The sequence below is a fragment of the Macaca nemestrina genome, chromosome 11, assembly GCF_043159975.1.
Source record: "Macaca nemestrina isolate mMacNem1 chromosome 11, mMacNem.hap1, whole genome shotgun sequence".
Lineage (NCBI taxonomy): Eukaryota > Metazoa > Chordata > Mammalia > Primates > Cercopithecidae > Macaca > Macaca nemestrina.
The window spans coordinates 97,122,818-97,144,679 of NC_092135.1; the positions used below are offsets into that span (position 1 = coordinate 97,122,818).

The 21,862-nt window shown below is 37.7% G+C and overlaps 1 protein-coding gene across 7 annotated transcripts in view; it reads right to left on the minus strand.

Moving 5' to 3' along the window:
* The window catches only part of LOC105468137 (SATB homeobox 2), a 198,739-nt gene that overhangs the window by 107,390 nt on the left and 69,487 nt on the right, over positions 1–21,862 (minus strand). For all 7 annotated transcript variants that reach the window (XM_071073141.1, XM_011718171.3, XM_071073140.1 and 4 more), the window contains 2 exons: positions 3,479–3,605; positions 2,189–2,312 (listed from right to left, as the gene is read on the minus strand). In XM_071073141.1, coding sequence (XP_070929242.1) covers positions 2,189–2,312; positions 3,479–3,605 — 251 coding nt within the window. The remainder of the gene's footprint in view (positions 1–2,188; positions 2,313–3,478; positions 3,606–21,862) is intronic.

Sequence of the window (21,862 nt, forward strand, 5' to 3'; positions counted from 1 at the left end):
CATGATTGTCATGATACAACAGTTTGGACTAAACTTCCACGTGCCTCAGAAGCCCTGGATAAATTTCCGAATTGGTAATATCAAGTTAGAGGCTTGTACACTTTCAGGCAAAGCCCATTTTGACTCCCATGTGAATGCAAGAGAAAATTAATTGTGAATGATTGTGAAATTTGGGAAAAATTATTGACAGCTTTTCCTAACTCGTTCTTTAGCCAGTTCCTCTGTATCACCAACATAATCAAAATATGCATTTTATAACTTTGTATGCAACAAGGCTTTAACATCTACATACATATCTACAGGTAGGTTTTAAAATGGCCTGCATGAAAAGTCCTAAACATAAGATCAGAATAATGTCCTTTTCTATCTAGCTGCCTATACTTGCCTTCTTGATTTTTTTTGGAAGCAAAAATATTAATAGTATACTTTGCTTCAGAGGATCCAAATTCCAAAACACCCTCAAAGACAGACAGACAGACAGACAGACACACACACACACACACACACACACACATTCAGTTCACAAAATATCTCAATAATAATAGCTGATACTGTTTATGGTGCATCATTGCATGCTACGCATTAGGCCAAGCATTTTATGTAATTTCCAATCATTTAATCCTCTTTATATAACTCAGAACCATTACTACTCAGTTTTACTAACCAAACAAGGGGGGCTCATAAAGGTAAGGTTATAGAGGCTTGTCAACCAGGACATGAATCCAGCTCTGATTCCAGGATACATGCTCTTAACCAATAGCCTTCCTATCTTTCAGAGACTCCCTTACCCTGGAACAAAGCTCATGGCACAGCAAGTTTCTGTAATAGGTTTCTCATCATTTTCCCTTGAACTTAACAGACATTGTCTTAAATCATGTGTAGCAGCTCACACCAGGAAACAGATTTCCATTCAAAGCTTTGAATAATTTGTCAACCTGTGTTCATTTCTACAGCAGCCCTAATCCACCATTATCAAAATATTATCTCAACCATAGAAAAAAATGGGGTCCCAGCTCATGAACACAAATGGAAAAGGCAGCCCTTTCCTCCACTGCTCTTCTTTTGATCCTCTCAATCTCATTTTCATGGCTTGTATTAGTGTATGGTACGTTCCCTAAAAAATGGAGTATCACTTTTCCTCAAGATGCATTTTCTTGTGGTGAATTCACTACAAAACCGCTACAAATGCATATGATGTAAAGATCATCTCTCTACACCAGACTGGCAAAAGGTCCAATAAATCATGCATAGATGGGTTTAGCATGGTTGACTCATCCAGCTGACCAAGTAAAACAACAATCTGGAGCATCCACTTTGAAAGGGGGCTGTGGGAAGTAGCATCTCAACCTACCACTTAGCCAGCTAGTATGCTTAGGCAGTGAATGTAAGTGCTTCTCTAACCTCCTATTTCTTGATCTATAAAATGGAGACACTGGTCCCTATCTCCGATGAAATACGTGAGAAGTTAATGACTGTATATGTAAAACGTTTATTTTCCTTTTTTTTTTTTTTTTTTTTTTTGAGACAGGGTCTCGCTATCTCGCTATCTTACCCAGGCTGGTCTCGAACTCCAGGGCTCAAGGAATCTTCTGGCCTCAGCCTCCCAAAGTGCTGGGATTACAGGTGTGAGCCACCATGCCCAGTCTGTATACATAAAATGTTTTAATAGTCTCTCCTTACCCTAAAGTCTCAATAAATGCTATTTTTTTTTTTTTTTTTTTTTTTTTGAGATCCAGGGTCTCACTCTGTCACCCAGGCTAGAGTACAGTGGTGTGATCTTGGCTCACTGCAATCTCTCCCACCCAGTCTCAAGCAATTCTCCCACCTCAGCCTCCCAAGTAGCTGGGACTACAGGCACATGCCACCGCACCCAGCTAATTTTCGTATTCTTTGTAGAGATGGGGTTTCGCCACGTTGCCCAGGCTGGTTTCGAACTCCTGAGCTCAAGCAATCAGCCTGCCTCAGCCTCCCAAAGTGCTGGGACTGCAGTCATGAGCTACCCTGTGCCCGGCCAATAAGTTATAACTTCAATTCTACAACCAGAAGCAACATAATCTTTTACACCTCAAATGCAGTGTAAGTCTATAAATAAAAGAGAAGACAGTTGTTTAAGAAGAAGGAACCCCACTGCCGGAGAGTCTACCAATGGCTTCTTCTGTTTCCCAGACCCCCACCTGAAGATACTGACCTGGGAGAGAGGGCATTCTTTGGCTAATGTGCTCTGGTTCATCTCTTTGAGCAGTTCCTTTAAGGCATTGCGGACTGTGGCATGGTTCCACTGCTCCGCAGGCAAGTCTTCCAACTTTGAACAACTGCAAAACAGAGCAAGAATGAACAATACACACACCTCACCCAGGGCCCCTGACCGAAGAGGAGACAGTGCAGCAGCTATTCTTGGGTCTTGTGGGAGCTTCAGAAGAAATGCTGAAGAATGGGGTCTAAGTGAAGGAAGGGAAGTAAAACTGCTTCTCCAAGACTTTGCTAGAGCCCAAAGGGTCTCTTTTAAGTTTGTCCTCCCACTCATCCAACAAAACTAGTCACTTCTGATACAAGAAATGCTATTTTTATAAAATACGATTTTTCCAATGTATTGATGGAAATGGCATGGCAGTGTGGTTATAAACTTCCCCAATACAAATGTAATTATTGAGCATGCCTAAGGTTAACTGTAAACAAGCATTCCCCGTCAGATTTGCAGTTGGAAGGCCCACCCTCACCCTCATAGAATGGCTCAGAGTTACTTTCTGAACCTCTATCCTCACCCATTCATAGACACAGATGGGGATGCCAGGAGTCCATTTTTAAAGTATAAATTCCCGAAAAGGGGGAGATCCAAAACACTTACACTAAAGGACAACACTCCTTAATCACACCTAGCAGGCACTTTACAATAAAAGACTTTACAATAAAAGGGATATCTTGTTCTGGATGCCATATTTGAAAAAATAAAGAAATCATCCCCAGAATCTCTGCAGGCCACAAAGTGTTTTTTGTTTGTTTGTTTGTTTGTTTTGATGTGGCCTCGGAAAGGGAAGAAAAAGGTCTCCTATGTCAGGACATTCTTGCTAAACCTACTACAAGAACAAAACTCTCCCCTCATAACACAAATCTGAAAACAGCAGAGGTGTTTATTCTTTAAATACTATGTGCTACACATTTAACCAGGCCTAAAGGACCCATTGAGTAAGGGACTGTGTAAAGTTCCTCCTAAGGGCTATAGATTTTTAATGATTTGTCAAGCTGCCCCTAGGTTACCACTTCACTGCTTCTGAAAACAAAGCATAAAGTAATTGGAATGTGACTATAAAGACACCTGGGGAAGGGCCCTCCTTCTTCTTCTCTCCTTCTCTCTCCTTCTTTTCATTTTGTCCAATGTCCAGAAATTAATAAAGACAGGACATGCTAATCTTTGCAGGGAATCTATGATTGACGGAACAGCTCTGAGAGTAAGGAAAAGCAGATGTTCAGAAACACCCACCTTTGTAATTGGATTTTCAGCGTCACAACATGATAGACATCTTGTAGCATGTCGGCCACTGTCGCGTCGGGTGCATCTGTCACATAACTGAGGGGGAGAGGGTTCCACCTTCCCAGCTTGATTATTCCTGCACAGGGAAGAAAAACATAATAAACACATATCTGCTATTTATTAAACCTTCTCATTGTTTGTTCAATGTTAAGAAGGTCATTCAATCATCAACATCCAAGGCCCACTCAGATATTTTACAACCCAGAGCAATAAGCTATTTCTTTCTGGCTGACAATTGAGTTAGTTAACTATACAGGAAGATGGGAAGGAAAGAATGAGGTTTAATCACAGACAATCAGTTCTTTTATGTTTTCCTGTTTCTTAAATTACTTAGAAAACCATACGGATACTTCCTTCCCCCCAGAATTGTTTCACATTCTAACTTAAGGCTGATGCTAAATATACAGGACTGCTGATTTCATAGACAAAAAAAAAAAAAAAAAAAAAAACCAAGCCTTAAGTAAATATAAGATTCAGTTTTGAATTGTACAAGAAAATTCCTGTGTGTGGGCTCAGCACGCAGTTACATCCTGACTGTGGTGCGATTCCCAGTGCGAACAGCATTTGGAGCTCATGAAGCAGTCAGAGTTCGCTCCCATGTCTGCGTTTCAGCAGGCAGTGGGGCTGCTTTCCCAGGCCAAATGCAATACCACGGTGACTGACCACAGATCAGAAACAGCAAAGATGCCCTCAACTTCCTCTTTTTTTAATTCCTCAGCTCTTTAGACAGTGACAATAGTACTTTTTCCCTGTGGATTTCCTGCTGCATATGGTAAACATGCATAACAATGAAGAAATAATAAAAATCCTTTCTAAGCTGGGGCTACGTAGAGCAGCAATTTTAGGAATACCCTTGTTAGAGGAAGATTCATGGGATGGTTTCAGCAACATATGGTGAAAATGCTAACTTATTCATAAGATAGGCCCGTTTTATCTGGGACACAGGGCACACATAACATTGATGAAGAAAAATAGAGAAACCCATTTCACATATGACACACGGCAACAAAAATTTTATTTGTATGCAATGAAAAATCCCATGGTCTCCAGGATGTGAGAAATTGCCACACATAAAAAGCAGTGATACTTTAGTGATCAAAGAAAAACAGCATTTTTATTTTTGACAATACAGGTGAGTCCAACTACACTGTTCTTTAAAAATATATATTGTCATCAAAGAGAGAACACCTGTGTACCCAAGTGAACGTTTAAAAGCTTCACAAAATGATAGCTACGGGGCAAAACTCCAACAATAGGAAATGAACTTTCTGGTCAGGGCACGTCCTGTCCAAGATGAAATAAATGAATGCGCAATGCTTGACATAATGCTTGAAAACAGGGAATAAACAGAACAAAAATATTAAAATGATACACTGTTTCAGTATTAAGATTTAACAATCTGGTGCTGAATATGCTGCAGTATAAATAGTGCCTGGACTCAGATCCAATAAAGTAACACAGCTCTCATTCATAGTACCGTATGTCTCCAGTTCTGGCTCCTTAAGTCATATTTCACTTGCCAAGAAAAGCTGTTTTCTTGCGGGGATAGTTTTCTTAACATTCTCTCTCATGACAATGAAAAGTGCACAGCACGCAGCATGTAGTAGTCATGAAATGAACATCCAGGGCCCACTGGACAGCCACCCACGAGAGAGTGGGTCTGCTTCCTTGCTTCTTTTACTCCTGACATTTGCAAATACTAAAAAGAAACCATGTAACATGTCTAACATATTTCCTTTTAAAAAAAATCATTCTACAATTTTAAATTCCTTTCAAAAGTCATTATCATGATCACCCATAAGTTGAATATAAATTGGCTGTGTTCTAAAGTCACACAGATAATATATGAGAGAATGGGGCGGGGAATGAAGTTGACAACTGTGCACTATGATAGGCAAGTAAAAGAAGCAGATTTTGTGGGTGATTTTGGTTACTAAGACTATGCAAGTAATATAACAAAAAGGACCCTACAAGCTTCAATGCACAACTCCACAGGAGATTCATTCAAGCTGTTGTGGTGTCAGTAGTTGATTCCTTTTTATTGTAAAGAAGTATTCCATTGTAAGAATACACACCACAATACAGCCAGACACAACAGAATATATCTGTATAATTTCATTTAGATGAAATACAAGAACAGGCAAGACTAATCTAATGGGGATAGAAGTCAGAGGGACAGAAAGGGGCACTGCATAGACAGGGGCATATGAGGATTTTCTTGTTTGGCATGGTGTTGCATGGTTATACAAATTGTCAAAATTTATCAGACTAATCACTTAACATCCATACATTTTTGTATGTAAATTATACCTCGATTTTTTAGAGAGGGGAGGGAGAGAAATATCTACAGGATATAATAACTCATTCTACTGGAAATAGAATCTCCATATAGGTAAATTCTTACCCCCTCCCCCGATGAGCTGGAAGACGACTTGTTTGGGCTAGAATTAGACACACACAGGTGTTTTAACAACACTTAATACCTCCACATAGAGCAGCTGCTACAGGTTGGTTTCTAGATCTTGGAAGAGAGCTGTTGGCACATGCTATTCTCCCAGGCAATGGGAAGTGTATGCTTTTCCTTTTTTGCACCTTATTAACTAACCTTCTAGTCCTAGAAGTCATGGTCTCTGCTCAGCTATTTACCAGGGTCTGCAGGTACAAGATCTGCTGGAGAGCTATGGCTGGAAGCCCACTCTGCTCCAGCCAGGTAGGGGCTTGGAGTAACTCTTAATGAGCCTTTCCTCCAAACAGGATCTCTGTCTAATGCACTGTATTAATCCTCTTTGGAAAATCATTCCTTAGAACAGTCCTCCTTCCCTGATATAAAATAGACAAAAATATTACTTGGAATAGTAGTCAAGTGTTAATTGAGGAAATCAAATTGGGAAGCAGTATACCATAGTGACTAAGAATGCAGGCTTCCAAGTTAAATTGCCTCTGTTCACATCCTGGCTCTGCCACCTACTAATTATGTAACCCTAGCAAGTTACTTAAAATTCTCCATACCTCAATCCTCTCATCCGTAAATTGGAACAATAAAAGTACCAATCTTACAAGAATATTGTGCACATTAAATGTAAAAATTAGTAAAGAGCCTGAATGTAATTTAATCTCAACAATTTAGTCATCCTTTTGACCTTTTTAATGTGTCTTATATAGTCAGTTTATTTCAAAATATATTGACTCAAAAGATTTTTTATCATATTAGCTTTCAGTCATGTGTCTATAAAAGACTTTTGTTTTAAATCACAAAGGAGTATACATCAGTATGTCCCATTTTCTATTCCCACCACTTCCCCATTCATTTCTTCCATCCTTGTTCCTCAGTGACTTCTTTCCTTTGACCTATAAGTAGATTGAGATTTCCCCTACTTTTTTTTTTTTTTTTTCTGACACAGGGTCTGGCTCTGTCACCCAAGCTGAAGTGTAGTGGTGAGATCTCAGCTCACTGCAACCTCTGTCTCCCAGCCTCAAGCCAACCTCTCACCTCAGCCTCCCGAGTAGTTGGGACTACAGGTATGTGCCACCACACCTGACTAATTTTTGTATTTTTATAGAGACAGGGTTGCACCATGTTGGCCAGACTGGTCTCGAACTCCTGGGCTCAAGCGATCTACCCACCTCAGCCTCTCAAAGTGCTGGGATTACAGGCATGAGCCACTGCACCTAGCCCTCTCCTACTTTAAAACAAAAACACTATGACAATCTCTCTGTTCCCTCAGTCTCTTATTTTCTGCACCACCAAACCTAGTATAGGTGTACCTCCAATTTCTCTATCAGTTCTTTACCCATGAATATCTAGTTTCAACTCCCTCCATGAGGACATGGAGATTCAGAAGGGATGGGTTATCTTAACTAGCCTAGGTAATATTACTAGCAAGTAGCAGAGCTCAGATTCACTTCAAAGACCAGGCTCTCATTCTTCTTGTTATCACACTGGCTCAAGTGAGAGGCAAACTAGAAGAAAAGACTGGTTCCAAGTTTTGGGAGGCCATGAATGCCTGACTCAGTAGCACACTGTATAGGTCAGAGGTTAGGAGTAAGGTCTAGAGTCAAAGGTGAGTTTACACCCAGCTTCCTCTGCTTGTCACCTTGTTTAGTCAAGGTGTCACCTTGGCAAATTGTTTAGTCTTTCCATGTGTCCATTTCCATATCTGTAAAATGGGGATAAGAACAATGCCTACCCTTTAGGGTTATCATGAGACTTTACATGAAAAGGAGAGTCTAGCACTGGGATGCTACATAATAAGTGCTCCATAAAACTTAAGGGAAAATAGATCCTTGTAAGTTTCTTAGTGTAGACATAACAACAATAAAGCAAAGCTTCCAGAGAGATTAATTTATACAGGTTGAATATTCTTTATCCAAAATCCTTGGAGAACCAGAAGCAATTCATATTTCTGATTTTTTCAGATTTTGAAATAGTTGCATTATACCTACCAGATAAGCATCCCAAATCCAAAAATCCAAAATCTGAAATGCTTGAATGAGCATTTCCTTTGAGCATCATGTTGACACTCAAAAGATCTCAGATTTTGTAACATTTCATATTTCGGATTTTCAGATTTGAGATGCTCAACTGGTACTGGACTGCAAGTAGATTAAAAACGGCATGCATTCCAAGGGGAAAAAAAAGAACTGAATAATTCAGGTAGGTATGTCTAGTTACAATTATAACAGCCTCTTCCTGGCTTCTAAGGAGGGATGCAGACCCCACTAATCACTCCATTGTAGTGAACAAGGACAAAGAAGAAAGAACAAGTCATGTGGCCACTGAGGATAATATTGCAGCACTAGAGAAATGCCAATAATAACGGCATAACTAAAGCATACAGATGTTACTCCCAACATTCACATTCTATGAGTAAGTTTTGTAACCCCAATCTGAAAAATGAGAAAAACCAGTGATGATTAAATTAGGAAATATTTCATGCATGTGCATGCACACACACACACACACACCCTTGAGTTCAGCCAGGCACATAGGAGATGCTAAATGTGTGGCAATTTCCATTTTTTGTCTGAAAATTTATCACATTCTCACTCTGTCTAGAGTACTGACCCCCAATATTCAATTCTAGAAATTGTCTATATTATTCTTGAAATTCTGCCATGCAAATAATTCCAACCCTGATAACCCACCTGAAGTAATCCTTTCTCTATAACACTGTACAATAAATATTCTTGTTTGGTCTGTATATTTTATAAGAAACTTATTTAATCACAATATCCCTTTACATTACTTTACAGTTTGCACAGAGTTTTATATAACCATTAGTTTATCCTTATGAAAACAGCCTGGACTCAGCATTCTACCTGGAAGTAGGCTGAAGATCCAAGGAGAATGACTTTTCAAGGACCTAAGTGGATGAAAACCAGGACTAAAACCTAGGCTTCATTTTGCAAGTTTTTGAACTACTGGACCAATATCCTTTCTGCTCAGCTCTGCTACCTCTGCCCTGAGGATGTACCCACGTTCAAGTGCCCAACAACACAATGGGCCCCTGGAGAGGAGGGCCAGAGTGCATCCACAGTCACACATTAGGCAGTGTCTGGACATTTAATGTTAAACCAAGGAATAAGTGAGACCAATGAGCAAACAGGTGACATCACAGGCACAGAAGACTGAAGAGCCAGTTACACTTGGGACTTCTCTGGAAAACACAGTTTCCCACAACAGTGCCATTTGAGACATAAACACTGTTTTCCAATCATCTTTATTATTTACAAGGAATTTATCATCTGCAAACATTTAGAAAATGCTTGGTGTTGAAGACTATTACAGATGCTGTTTCAAGGTCTTTGAGTCACAAATTACGGGCCTTTATTTTGGGGTTGAAATTCATACAAATGTTAACATGATTGAATTGAGCACAGTATAAATAAAACTGTTTATATCCAGACAAATCTGTTCACTAAAATATAGAGTACCAATCCACTCAATGTGTAATGTGTACAGACCAAATAACAAAATGCAATTGTAGGTAAATTTCCCATTAGTGATATAAAATTAGATTGGGACTGGAGGCAATTTTTGTCTAAAATTAAAAAGATGCAATAATGGAAACCAGTTTTTTATTTTCTCAATGCAGTATTCTGCCAGAGTTAAAGAGCTGACATTTCACCAAAAGAAATATCAATAGTTGTTTGTGTTCATATTTTTTTGGGATTTATCTCAAAGAAAACAGTTACTATTCTCAGTAAATGCATAATTCATATTTTTAGTATTATTTGCCTCTAATTATATAAAAACAAAAGAGTGGTGATAATACACATTATAGTTGATCAATATTTGATTCAAGCTTTTAGAAAGTCAATCACGTCTGAGAATAAAATAAAATAAAATAACACAATATAATCAATGGGCCATTAGAAGGGTTTGTATTAAGCATGAAGCATTCATTCAACAATTTTTTCTTGTGTGTCTCCAGCACAAGTCACTAAGATGCAAAGATAACCTCAATATATACTGTCCTTGTAATTATGGAGCTCACAATTGAGCAGAGAAGCGTATTATTGCTAAACACATAGCTAAGAGAAACCACTCCTAAAATAAACCAAGATGATAGCTTTTACCCCTGTACCTCAAATGTGAGAAATATTTACTTCATGAAGGCCTACAATAGGCCGCCTGTGAAGTACATGAGAACAATTCTCACAGTTTGCAGTGGTATGTAGATAGATGCTGATAAAATAGATATAGATTTGGTATACTGCACAATAAAGCCCACAAACCAATCTGTGAAACAGATATAAGCAACCCAGCAAGAGAGCAGCAGTATTCTTATAATTCAGCTGGATGGATAATTTTCTTTTATTCCAGGTGCATTTTAACATTAATTTTTAAAGCAAAATGAAAACTCAGGCTGAGAAAAAAATGAGACATTAGCTTTAATATCAAAAGGCTGGTGTTTGTATATCTCATAACTCCCCGGAAAAGATCTCCGCAAAAGAGTGTCAATAAAAACCCCAGCCTTAGAAGAACGAAGCCTTGGGGCTTCTGGTTCTCGGTATTATTTCCACAATACCAACTGCTGATGAGGCTCCTTGTAAAAACAGGCGAACTCATGACATTGATTGCGTCTGTTTATCCTCCTCAGAGTGGTTGTATTCTTATGCTATAGCATATAATTTTCTGTTGTTCAGCTATGCTTTGTTAAAGAAATTAAAAACTGTCTATCCTATATAATAAGAACATAGAATTATTTACCCATAAATCAGTTCACGGGAAATCACTACCCAGCAGTATATAATAATTCAGCCTGTGTTTCTAACCTGTGGCCTGACTGTGGTATATCACCGAATTGTAGCAGCAAAAAGACATAAATTTTAGTTATTATTGCTAAACCTGTGGTGAGAATGACTTTTCAATAAGGAAAAAGAAAAAAAGGCAAAACAAAAATGGTTTTTGAAGTACACATATTTTCCTTTTTAATGTATAGTTTAGCAGTACCCCAATACAACTTATTGGAATAAACCTAACTCTTCTACACCTTCTGCTTTGATTTTAAGGACTCTCTCTATATATATTTCAAATGGCTTGCATTGGGGTAAAAGTAAGTGGAAAATGAAACAGCCTTTTTGAGTCATCTTACATTATTCAAGTGCCTTTATAACTTACACAAATTAATGAAACCTCACCACATACTTGTCTGGGAGCCTACAATGGATTTAATCCTGCATTTATAACAATACAAAAGGAAACGCCAGACAAAAATAAATAATTCAATGATTCAAAATAAACACTGAAGATATACTGTCATATGAATTGATCTAAAAATCGAGAGATGCAAGTGTATGCGCGCACACACACACAACGCACTGTTTCCCATCCCCACAGATAACTTCTCTATTTGTAAGAATTCCGGTAACGCTGACAAACACAAAGAAAGTAGTTTTTACTCTTTAAAAATACTAACCTTTATATTTAAATCATATTTCTATCTTTCAGAGGAAATTATCAAGATTATTATTTAAAAATCAAAATTAATTTTAGAGTACTTTCTGAATAAACTATAGTGATACAGCTGTCACTTTTTTTTTTTTTTGAGCTGACTACCCCCTTACACTGCAGAAATGTTCTATTTTAGAAATATATACAGTACCATTTGGTGCCTTGTAATTCTATACATGGCTTTTACAATTTTGCGGCATAAAGATTTTGTCTCATGTAATAGATGCTGCTTCACATTTGGGAAATGTTATGTTACAACCCTGACTTTTATTAGATTATTTAATATAAGCACTAAGTAACTAGACTAAATTAATAAAGACCTTATTGAAAAAAAATGGAGAGGGAGAGAACAAAATTATTCCACAAATTAAATAAAACTTTCTGAAGTTAGCATTTCAGAAATCTTTATTTAATTTTCAGAATTCCAGTTCTTCTGTAAAACAGCCAAAATATTGGTCAGGATATGAAAAAAAAAAATGTGGTTGGTGTTTATTTATTTATTTCATAACAGTGCCATTTAAAACTATTACATGGAGGAATAAGACAAATGAGAAAGAAAAGTGTGATGAGAAATTATTTGGGGTTGGTTCTAAACTTATGTCACTGGTTAAAAACTATTTCATCCAGTACATATTTTCTTATTGTTGTTCTAAGTTTAATAATTTTCTAAAAGAATTTTAAATTTAAAAACTAATTTTGGCAGGTAACACAAGCTTCTTTTTTCCTCCTTTATATTCAGAAATACATTTGCATAAAGAGACTTCCCCCTAGTATTTGTCCCCCAAAAATATCTTCAATAATCAAAGACACAAGGGAAAAAGTATACTCTTTTAAACATACTTTGCTGCATTCTAGCAGATGCTATTCATAACTTATGTTTAGCCAGTGTTTCTGCATCCTCTAGGGACCCACTGAAGGTCTAAGAATACAGTTGCCTCACATATTTCACATCCTAATTAATTATGTTCTTTTTAGATGGGAACTAAAATGTTGCAGTAGGTTTTCCTGAGGACCTGGCTTTCCAAGTACTCCATCTCTGGGTTCAATACCCCTGGAAACTCTCTATCAATTGCACTCTCCCAGTTATATATTCTAGAATTGTCCTCCAGGCATATTGTGTTTCCTGCAATTTAGGGTTACGTAATACCTAATCTTAAGGGCAATATTATGATGGCATGTGGATTATCAAAGAAAACATTGCCATATATTAATAATATGAAGGCAAATGTATATTCATTTTTGTTGTACATTTTTATTCATGTTCCAACTAACCTGATTTCACAGTAATTCGCTAAGAAACTACAATACATAGAAGCAACTACGGCTGTAACTGGTAGAAGTGGCAACTACTTTTGGTATGAAGATTTGGGGGGTTTATTTTTGTTCCCTTAAAAATATTTTAATAAATTTTACTTTCAATGTTCATATACATATCAGGGACATTTTCATATACACTCTATTAAACCTAGTAATACACATGGTTTCAGATGTTTTACATTTAAAGATATTCCTTGATTTACATTCTTTGGAAATGTCATATTTAAAGGCTGCAAACCAAATTTTAAAATATGCCACTACCATTTTAATGACCAAAAGAAAAGCCAAGAGTCCAATACAGGAGGTGTTCTCTCAGTAGGCAAATGTTTCTCTAATTGAATCAAAAGTAGACTTACAGCCACAACATACATGGTGATAAATAATGACAATGCCCTATTTGAGCCCCAAAAAATATTCAGCAATGTCAGAAATATGCCATATAAATTGATGGGCAACGGAACTGTGGTAGAGTTAGAAGCTATTCCCCTTGCACGTCTAGTTACCCTGTGGCAGCTGGATTACACAGAGATAATTCTGGAGGGTAGAAGAGGTCACAAATGGGTTGTTATTCTCTTCATTCCCAGGAATTTGCAGATTAGTAAGAACTGTGGTGTCTGGAGTGGTCAGATGAAGTAAATGGGTTCCAAGTTCATCTGTAGAGCAGTCATGAGCCTCATCCTGGCTTCTGAAACAAAAGCTCCAGGGGTAGATCCCAGGAGATGCTGGTGATAAGCCAAATTTGGACCTCACTGCCCAGGGTGCTCAGTAAAAAGCAAGGACTGGGAGCATCTAGATTAATCCACTAATTCTCCTCAAAAGAGCAGAAAACCAAAATTCCCAGATTCCTTTTTTTTTCCTTCAATTCCTCAATTCACTGGCAAATCTCATTACTGTTGAAGAGAAAGAGGAACATTATGACATATAAGTAGGAAAGTAGGGCTAAGGTGCACTGTAACTGTGTTTTATTTCCTTTTAAGTGTGAAGGACTTGGCATAGGCTGAATAGACAATACCCAGGGGAAAAAAAATAGTTTCTTGTATATTAATAAACTTGAAACTTTTTTCTTTTAACATATTTAGACTATAAACCACCAAAAGGCAAAGGTCATGTCAATTTAACTTGTTCTAACAACTCTGGCTACAGCCCCATAAAATGAGGATGCCTAAAACACTGTGTGTGTGTGTATGTCGCATACCCACCTTTGTTTGAAAAGCAACAGCCTGGCAATCAACAGATCCCAGATCCTGGATCTGCCCTCTGTTGGATGCAGCTCTGCATCTGTGGATAACTCGCTTACCCTCTCTGGGCCCCTATTTTCTCTTCTATAAAATGGGGAGTTAAAAGCTAAAACAAGAAACAAACAAACTCCCCTGCCTGACTCACAAGATGGTAATTACAATAAAATAACATGAGTTACAGTGCACTGAAAATTATAAAGTGCTGTATAAACATATGTTGGCATTAATGAATTGTAAGTCAACATAAAAGAGGTAAGCATTACATTTTTAGGATGTTTTTAAGGGAAAGTTCCCTTTACTTAAAGAAGCAAAAACTTGGATCTTCTAAAATGTCACCTGCTGACACGGCAAGTCATCTGATATAGTCCAAAGACCCTAGGATAGGAAATTTGTCCGAGCTTACTGACTGGGGCCACTTACTCTCTTTGAACTTCCACTTTGCCATCTGTAGGAGTGTCCGCAATCAGAGAAGGCATCAGGGACCACCTGCCCTGTTACAAATGATCCCAGAGAGCCTCTGCACTTAAAAATATTTGGCACCTTTATTCTTCACCAGACTGTAAGTTCCACAGATAACTCGGTGCCTGGCAGATGGTAGAGGCTCAGAGATAAGGAAGGAAGGAAGGAAGGAAGGAAGGAAGGAAGGAAGGAAGGAAGGAAGGAAGGAAGGAAGGAAGGGAGGGAGGGAGGGAGGGAGGGAGGGAGGGAGGGAGGGAGGGAGGGAGGGAGGGAGGGAGGGAGGGAGGGAGGGAGGGAGGGAGTGGGTGGGGGGGATGAAGCTGGAAGGGTCACTGTGCCATGGCCCGTGGGCAGTGCCGGTTTTCTTTGCAGGTTTACCTTGTGCTCTCAGACCCTTCCCCAGCATTCTGCCAACTCCCAACATGTGGAAAAGTGAGTGCCCTTACTCTTAGTGCCCTGGATATCCAGGAAGACTAGCCCAAGAGATGTTCTAGACACCTGATAAAGGCACAGAGAAAAGCCTCAATAGCTGAAACCCTCAACTAAACCTTGTGGAATCCACTACAGTCCCAGAGATTTATTGATAATTTCCATGGCCCCTTGCAGTTCTGCCATTCTAGATCAAAATGATGCCCCAAAACTTTGGGGATTAATAATGGTAGCCTTGATTACTGTCATTTTAAAAATACATCAAGCCTTCAAAACTGAAAATAAAGTCAACACTGAATTGGTAGATTGATTTTTCTGCCATTAAAGTTCTACTTTTTTTAAAAAAACAAAATGGCAAGCATCCAGCTTTTTGTTTCTCAGGAAGGGTTCATTTCTAAACTTTCAAAGTATAGTGAACAACTTCTAAATTCAGGATAATTGAAGGTCTGCCAGTTGGTGAGCAAAACAACAATGGCTTTCATATCAACCGAAAAAAAAATATGGCTCAATCAGGTTTTTTTAAACTGAATATCATTCTGCCGACTGTACTTCTTCCTAATATAACAGAAGCTGCTGCTTACCGACTACTAATGGACTTCTCTATCTAAATGAATATAATTGTGTTCATTAGTTCTTCCTGTTAAAATTATTAAAGAGTAACTTTCCCCAGGACACTTTTATGTTAATGAAAGACAGTAACACAATTATTAGGACAAGACACTTTCAGATCAATTTTGCATTTGCGTAGTATCCAATAGAATAAATTGCTTACATACGTCCACAAATAAGTAATCCCCTCTTCTTAAAGATATATTTGCATATGACCAATGAAGCCCCTAGCATAAACCACATAAGTAAATAAATTAAATTTGCTCAGGAAGTATGATGCTGAAAATTGGGAGCAAGGTATAAAAATCCCAAAACTATATGATTATAAATATTAATAAATTCCCTAGAAATCACTGATTTATGAAGATCCTCCACATGTAGACAAGATTTACTTTTATTCAGAGCTTTAAGATATAACACCCGGTAAGAAAGATAAGTAGGTGGCAAGAACTGTATGAGAGCTAATACTGTAAATTTCTATTACATTCTCTTAGAAAAAGGCTGTGGGCCAGGCTCCATAGCTCATGCCTGTAATCCCAGCACTTTGGGAGGCTAAGGTGGGAGAATTGCTTGAGCCCAGGAGTTGGAAACCAGCCTGGACAACATAAAGAGAAACTCTGTCTCTGCAAAAAAAAAAAAAAAAAAACAAAAACAACAAAAACAGGCGTAGTGGCACGTGCCTGTAGTCCCAGCTACTCGGAGGGCTGACAGAGTGAGACCCTGCCTCTAAAATAAGTAAATAAATGAATAAAAAAATAAATAAAAATAAAAATAGATAAAACCCTGCAAAGGGGCCCCAAGGGCTAAAGTGTCATGTGGATTTTTTTTAATTCAACCATCCTTAATATAACTTACGTGGTGTTTCAGTTTGATTCTAATATATCACCATCAATTTCCCACCCCTAAAAGGAAGGAAAATCACAAATCAAAATATATTTAGTCACTTAGGCTACTAACTTAAATGAGAAAAAAAAAAAGATCCATTTAATCTCTTTTCATGTTGTTTTATTTTGTTTTGCTTTCATTGTTAACATACACATTCTATAACACATGGGGAGAAAAGCATGAAAATATTCACTACAATAAAACTGATTTCCTTCATATCTAATTTTCTGAATACAGATGAGCCTTTGGATACTGATGTTACCTTAGTGGGCCCCAGTTTACCTCTACTCATTTTTAATTGTTCAATCTTGTTTTATCATAAGCACCTTATAATAATCCATCAAGAAATTGGGCATTTAAGTTTATCATGGTATTATTATGTTGCTACACTAGAAGAAAGTAGTTAACCAAGTTACCCAATGTTACGTTAAAATTAATTTGTACCAGAAATAAAGAGCAAGTCATTAATTTTTAAATTCTGATAACAGTTTCCAGTATGAGTCAAGGTAAGTTAAATCTTTGTTAAGTTAAAATGCCCATGAACATTTCTTTATCAGTTTGTGGTTCTTGCACACTTGGATACATCTCAAAACTGGTCATAATCAACCAGAAACCACCTCATTCATCTAAGCTAGCCTGGTGTCTGACACTTAGTACACACTCAAAAAAAAGTACTTGTATAATAATATTGAAACATGATTATGTTTTAAGAACTGTAAGAGTCCAAAAATGATTATAAATTTCTTCCCCAATCACATCTATGTGACAGATACTTTTAGCGTTTAATTTGTACTTTGCCAAATAAAATTAATAAATAAGAAACAAAAGCTTTGCAATTCTTGCCCTTGCTATCAAATTACTTGAAGACACAAAATACTGGGTTGGGGTAGTACATTCAATAATGCTTATAAAAGATTAGAATAAGGCCTTTAAAAATAAATCTTTTATTCATCCATAAACCACTCAATGTGAAGCAAACCCACATAAAATACTTTCATATGTATTTTGGGTGTAGCTACTTCTCTCTCTGGTCTGTCCATGATGATGCAGAATGTCAACTGTTAAATGTGTTTCTTACTCCTCCATGGGCAAGAAATAATTTGGGTTACAAAATAACGTCACATGAAACACTGCTCATGCTAAAGATCTAGTAATTTTCAATATGGGCTAAATTAGGCAACTGACAAAGCTGACTTTACTTTGTATAAGTCTTTATGCACCCAAATCTGCAGATAGGGCCCAGTTTGTCTTTTTGAACTTCCGGTTGCTACTTAGTTCACAAAAACCTCTAATTCTTTTCCCACAAAATGCAATCATTGGTATCAAAATATTTTCTTAAAAATGTGTTCTAATAGAGTCATAAGAGATGCTTGATAGTTCCATATTTTTTTCTCCATTATCTTTTTGGAAGATAATTAATGCTTCATCCAGGGGCACTCAAAATGCCTATTGGAATTATCCAAAAATTCAATTGCCCAGAGTGAATATCCTTACATAAACATTCACTCTGGATAATTTAAGGTATTTGTTATTACAAGTGTAATTCCTACAGATGTGTTTTACAAAAATGAGAGTAACATTTTGCATTTGGAATGTAGAAGAAAATTACCTCTCAAAGTAGCTTCAGTGTAAAAGGAGGTCACAGTCCCCTGGTCTCTAAAAGCCATGATGTCCTCAGGGAGGACCCAAGTGAGGATGGAGGAAATCATAAATACTGAGGGTAGTCTGCCTCTGGTACGCACTGAGAAACTGCTCTAATATAACCTGACCCATGGTTATTAGTGAAAATATCACTTTTGTTGTTAGCTTATTCCCAACAAATTCATTTCTGCTTTAATGGAAAAGGTCCGGGTTCACACTAATCAGACCCAACGGAAGGCCATATTAGCAATTTGGCAGGTGCCTGAGGGCCATACCTAATCTGCATAAAATGAAGCAGATTGCAACCGCCCTCATCTTTTTTATTTTTAAACTGGTTTTTGAATCGGAGCATACATAAAATCTCAGAGGGAGAGACAGGAGATGCTAGTGCATACATTTTCCTTCATGCCTTTATTTTCATTCCTTTTGCACAAGCCATCTTCCTGAATGGCTGTTTACCTAAAGAAGAATAACAAAATAAAAGGTGCTAGGAAATGGAGTAGGCAGTGATCACAAATGTTTAAAAAAAAGTCATGTATTTTCATAGATCTTCACAATCCTCTCCAGTATACTTTCAAATCAGTTTTAATTTCAGTTTAGTGTTTTTATGTGTTGTGAAGACATGCTACATAGAAATATACCTTGAATTTGGGAAAAGGCTGCAGCTAGCAGAGACTCCAAATCTAATAATTATTGTTAAATCTATGATATGCCTAATAGAGAAAAACAGTATATTAAATATCACCATTATCATCTCAACACTGGCTTCTGCTGGTCATAGAATAATTTAAAGTGACAGCGCTCTTTACATCCAAAGAATTTATAATCAAAGTCATTCAGTTCAAGTATGGGTGAATCTGAAAAATAACTCAACGATAATGAATAGTAACTAATATAAGCCACACAAAATTTGGGAAAAAAGAATAAACACACAAAGCTAAGCGTATCAGGTAATTTTAAAAAACAGAGTTAATGTAGGTCTAGAAGTCCCAAAGGAAACCATGATGGAAGAATTTGGCTTTTTTTGCTTTAGAAAGATACATGAAAGATGGCCGGGCGTGGAGGCTCATGCCTGTAATCCCAGTACTTTTGGGAGGCCAAGGCGGGCAGATCAGTTGAGGTTAGGAGTTCCAGACCAGCCTGGCCACTATAGTGAAACCCCACTACTACTAAAAATACAAAAATGAACCAGGCATGGTGGCGTGCTGCTGGATTTTCAGCTACTCCAAAGGTTGAGGTGGGAGGATCACTTAAATCCAGAGGCAGGGTTTACTGTGAGTCGAGACCACTGCTCTCCAGCCTGGGCGACAAAGAGAAACTGTCTCAAAAACAAACAAACAAACAAAACAGAAAGATATATGAAAGCTAGTAGTTTAGCAGAGTGCTATGGGACAAAAGAATGTTACAAGTGAAATGGTTCCACCTTAAATAAGTTACATTTTAAGTACATTTCATTCACCTTGTCAGGATGATAGAATTAAAAACAGGAAATAAAGAGTGACTAGTGGTTTGGGGGAAGAAGGTAAGAGGATCCTGAAGTTGCTTCTCAGGGCAATGAGAAGCCAATGTAGACTATTAATACATGATTAAGAAATACCAATCTACCAATAAAAAAACAGACACATGTTTTCTAAACAAGAGAATCTCGGTCATAGGGAACTGCTGAATAACCTGGGCCACACAGGAACTAAAGACTACTGCAGTAGAGAGAAAAAACAAAAAGAGGATGAGCACTGGTAACCTTGGAGAAAACAACAGAATCTGCAGATGTGAAAAACAGAAAAGCAGGTAGCAGAATACAACCCCCAAAAATGTGCTGTTTCTCATATTGATTATTCTGAGTTAAAGACAATTGAGAAGCAGATACAGATGCACACGTTAATAAACTTCTATTTGTTTCCTCTTCTGAATCTGTCTTTTGTCATTCAATTTATAGGGTCCTGGGTGGAGAAGAGCTCTAGGGGGTAGAAGAAAACATTAAGTTTTTCCTCCCCTACAGTATAAAGTTTTGAATTAGAATCACAGGACCAAGTCACCCACACTCAGTGCCTCTCGTTCTCCTCATCTGTAAACAAGATGATGATGGCCTCCACCTCAAAGGGTTTTTGAGGACATTAAATTAGGTAATATGAATTCGGGTTCACTATAAGTTTTAAACATTTAACCAAATGTAAACTACTATTATTGTTGATGTTATAAAGAGTAAACACAATAAAGAGCCAAAATGACTGATTTCTTGTTTAGAATCTTAGAAGATTCAACAGGTTTGACAAGTAGGGAAATAAAAAAATAAAATAAAGACTCACAGAATGAAGACTATTTTTTCTAACAGTGGGTAAAAGAGTGATTCCTATGAGCTAAGTAAATCTTCTAATAAATTGAATTTGAAGTGGTGATGAACAGCCAATCTTTGAACTTTTAAAGATAAAGATACAGGTAAGATTTAGGCCGGGCACAGTAGCTCATGCCTGTAATCCCAGCACTTTGGAAGGCCAAGGTGGGCAGGTCCCTTAAGCTCACAAGGTCAAGACCAGCCTGAGCAATATGACAAAATATCATCTCTACAAAATAATATAAACACTAGCCAGGAATGGTGGTGTGTACCTATAGTCCCATCTGCTCGGGAGACTGCGGTGGGAGGGTGGCCTGAGCTCAGGAGGCAGAGGTTGCAGTGGGCCAAGATCCTGCCACTGCACTCCAGCCTGGGTGACAGAGCCAGACCTTGTCTCAGAAAAATAAATAAATTAAATTAAATTAAAAAGATTTTACAAAGTAGGAGAAATTCATGTTTGATCAGGTAAAGACATAGAACTATGAATTCTTGGGAGTGAAAGTCATTTTGTAATTTCCTAGTGTGGAGAGAAGTGTTTTCCAGGTGATTGCAAAGACTCTGCATTTGTAAGTTCTTGCTGCATGCCAGACACTTTGTCATTGTATTAATTTTCACAAAAATCCTATGATATATATATATTAGTCTGTTCTCACAATGCTACAAAGAAATACCTGAGACTGGGTAATTTATAAAGAAAAAAGTTTAATTGGCTCACCGTTCCATAGACTGTACAGCAGGAAGCATGATGCTGGCATCTGCTCAGCTTCTGGGAAAGCCTCAGGAAACTTACATTCATGGTGGATGGCAAAGGAGGAGTGAGGCAGCTCACATGGTGGGAGCAGGAGCAAGAGAAGCAGGGAGGTGCCACACACTTTCAAACAACCAGATCTCATGGTTACTCACTCACTCACTATTGAGAGAACAGAAGTCGGAAATCCACCCCACGATCCAATCACCCCCTACCAGGCCCGACCTCCAACACTGGTGATTACATCTCCATGTGAGTTTTAGGCAGGGACAACACTGAAACTACATCAATATAGATATTAACGTCTCCATTTTAGGTTAGAATAGATGACTTGCCTAAGTTTACAAGGATGTTAAATGGCAGACACTGGGATCCAAGTCTGCCTGACTCCAAAACTCATATTATCTTCCTCAGAACAAGGTATTTCTTATCCTCTGAAGAATGCTGCTTAGCCTTTGAGACCCAACTCAAACAGTACTTCCTGAGAGAATAACGCTTTTCCTATTCCCTCCAAGAGAATTAATCTCACCGCACTTTGTATTTACTCATGGGGTGAATAACTATATAATTCATGTGAAATCTCCTTTCCTCATTAAAATGCAGGCTACTCAATAGAGCTCCATCTTAGACCTCCTTGTTGCTCTAGCACTGAACTGAGCACCTGGCATAAAACAGACATCCAATAAATATTTGGCAAATGAATACCTAGAATTTAAAG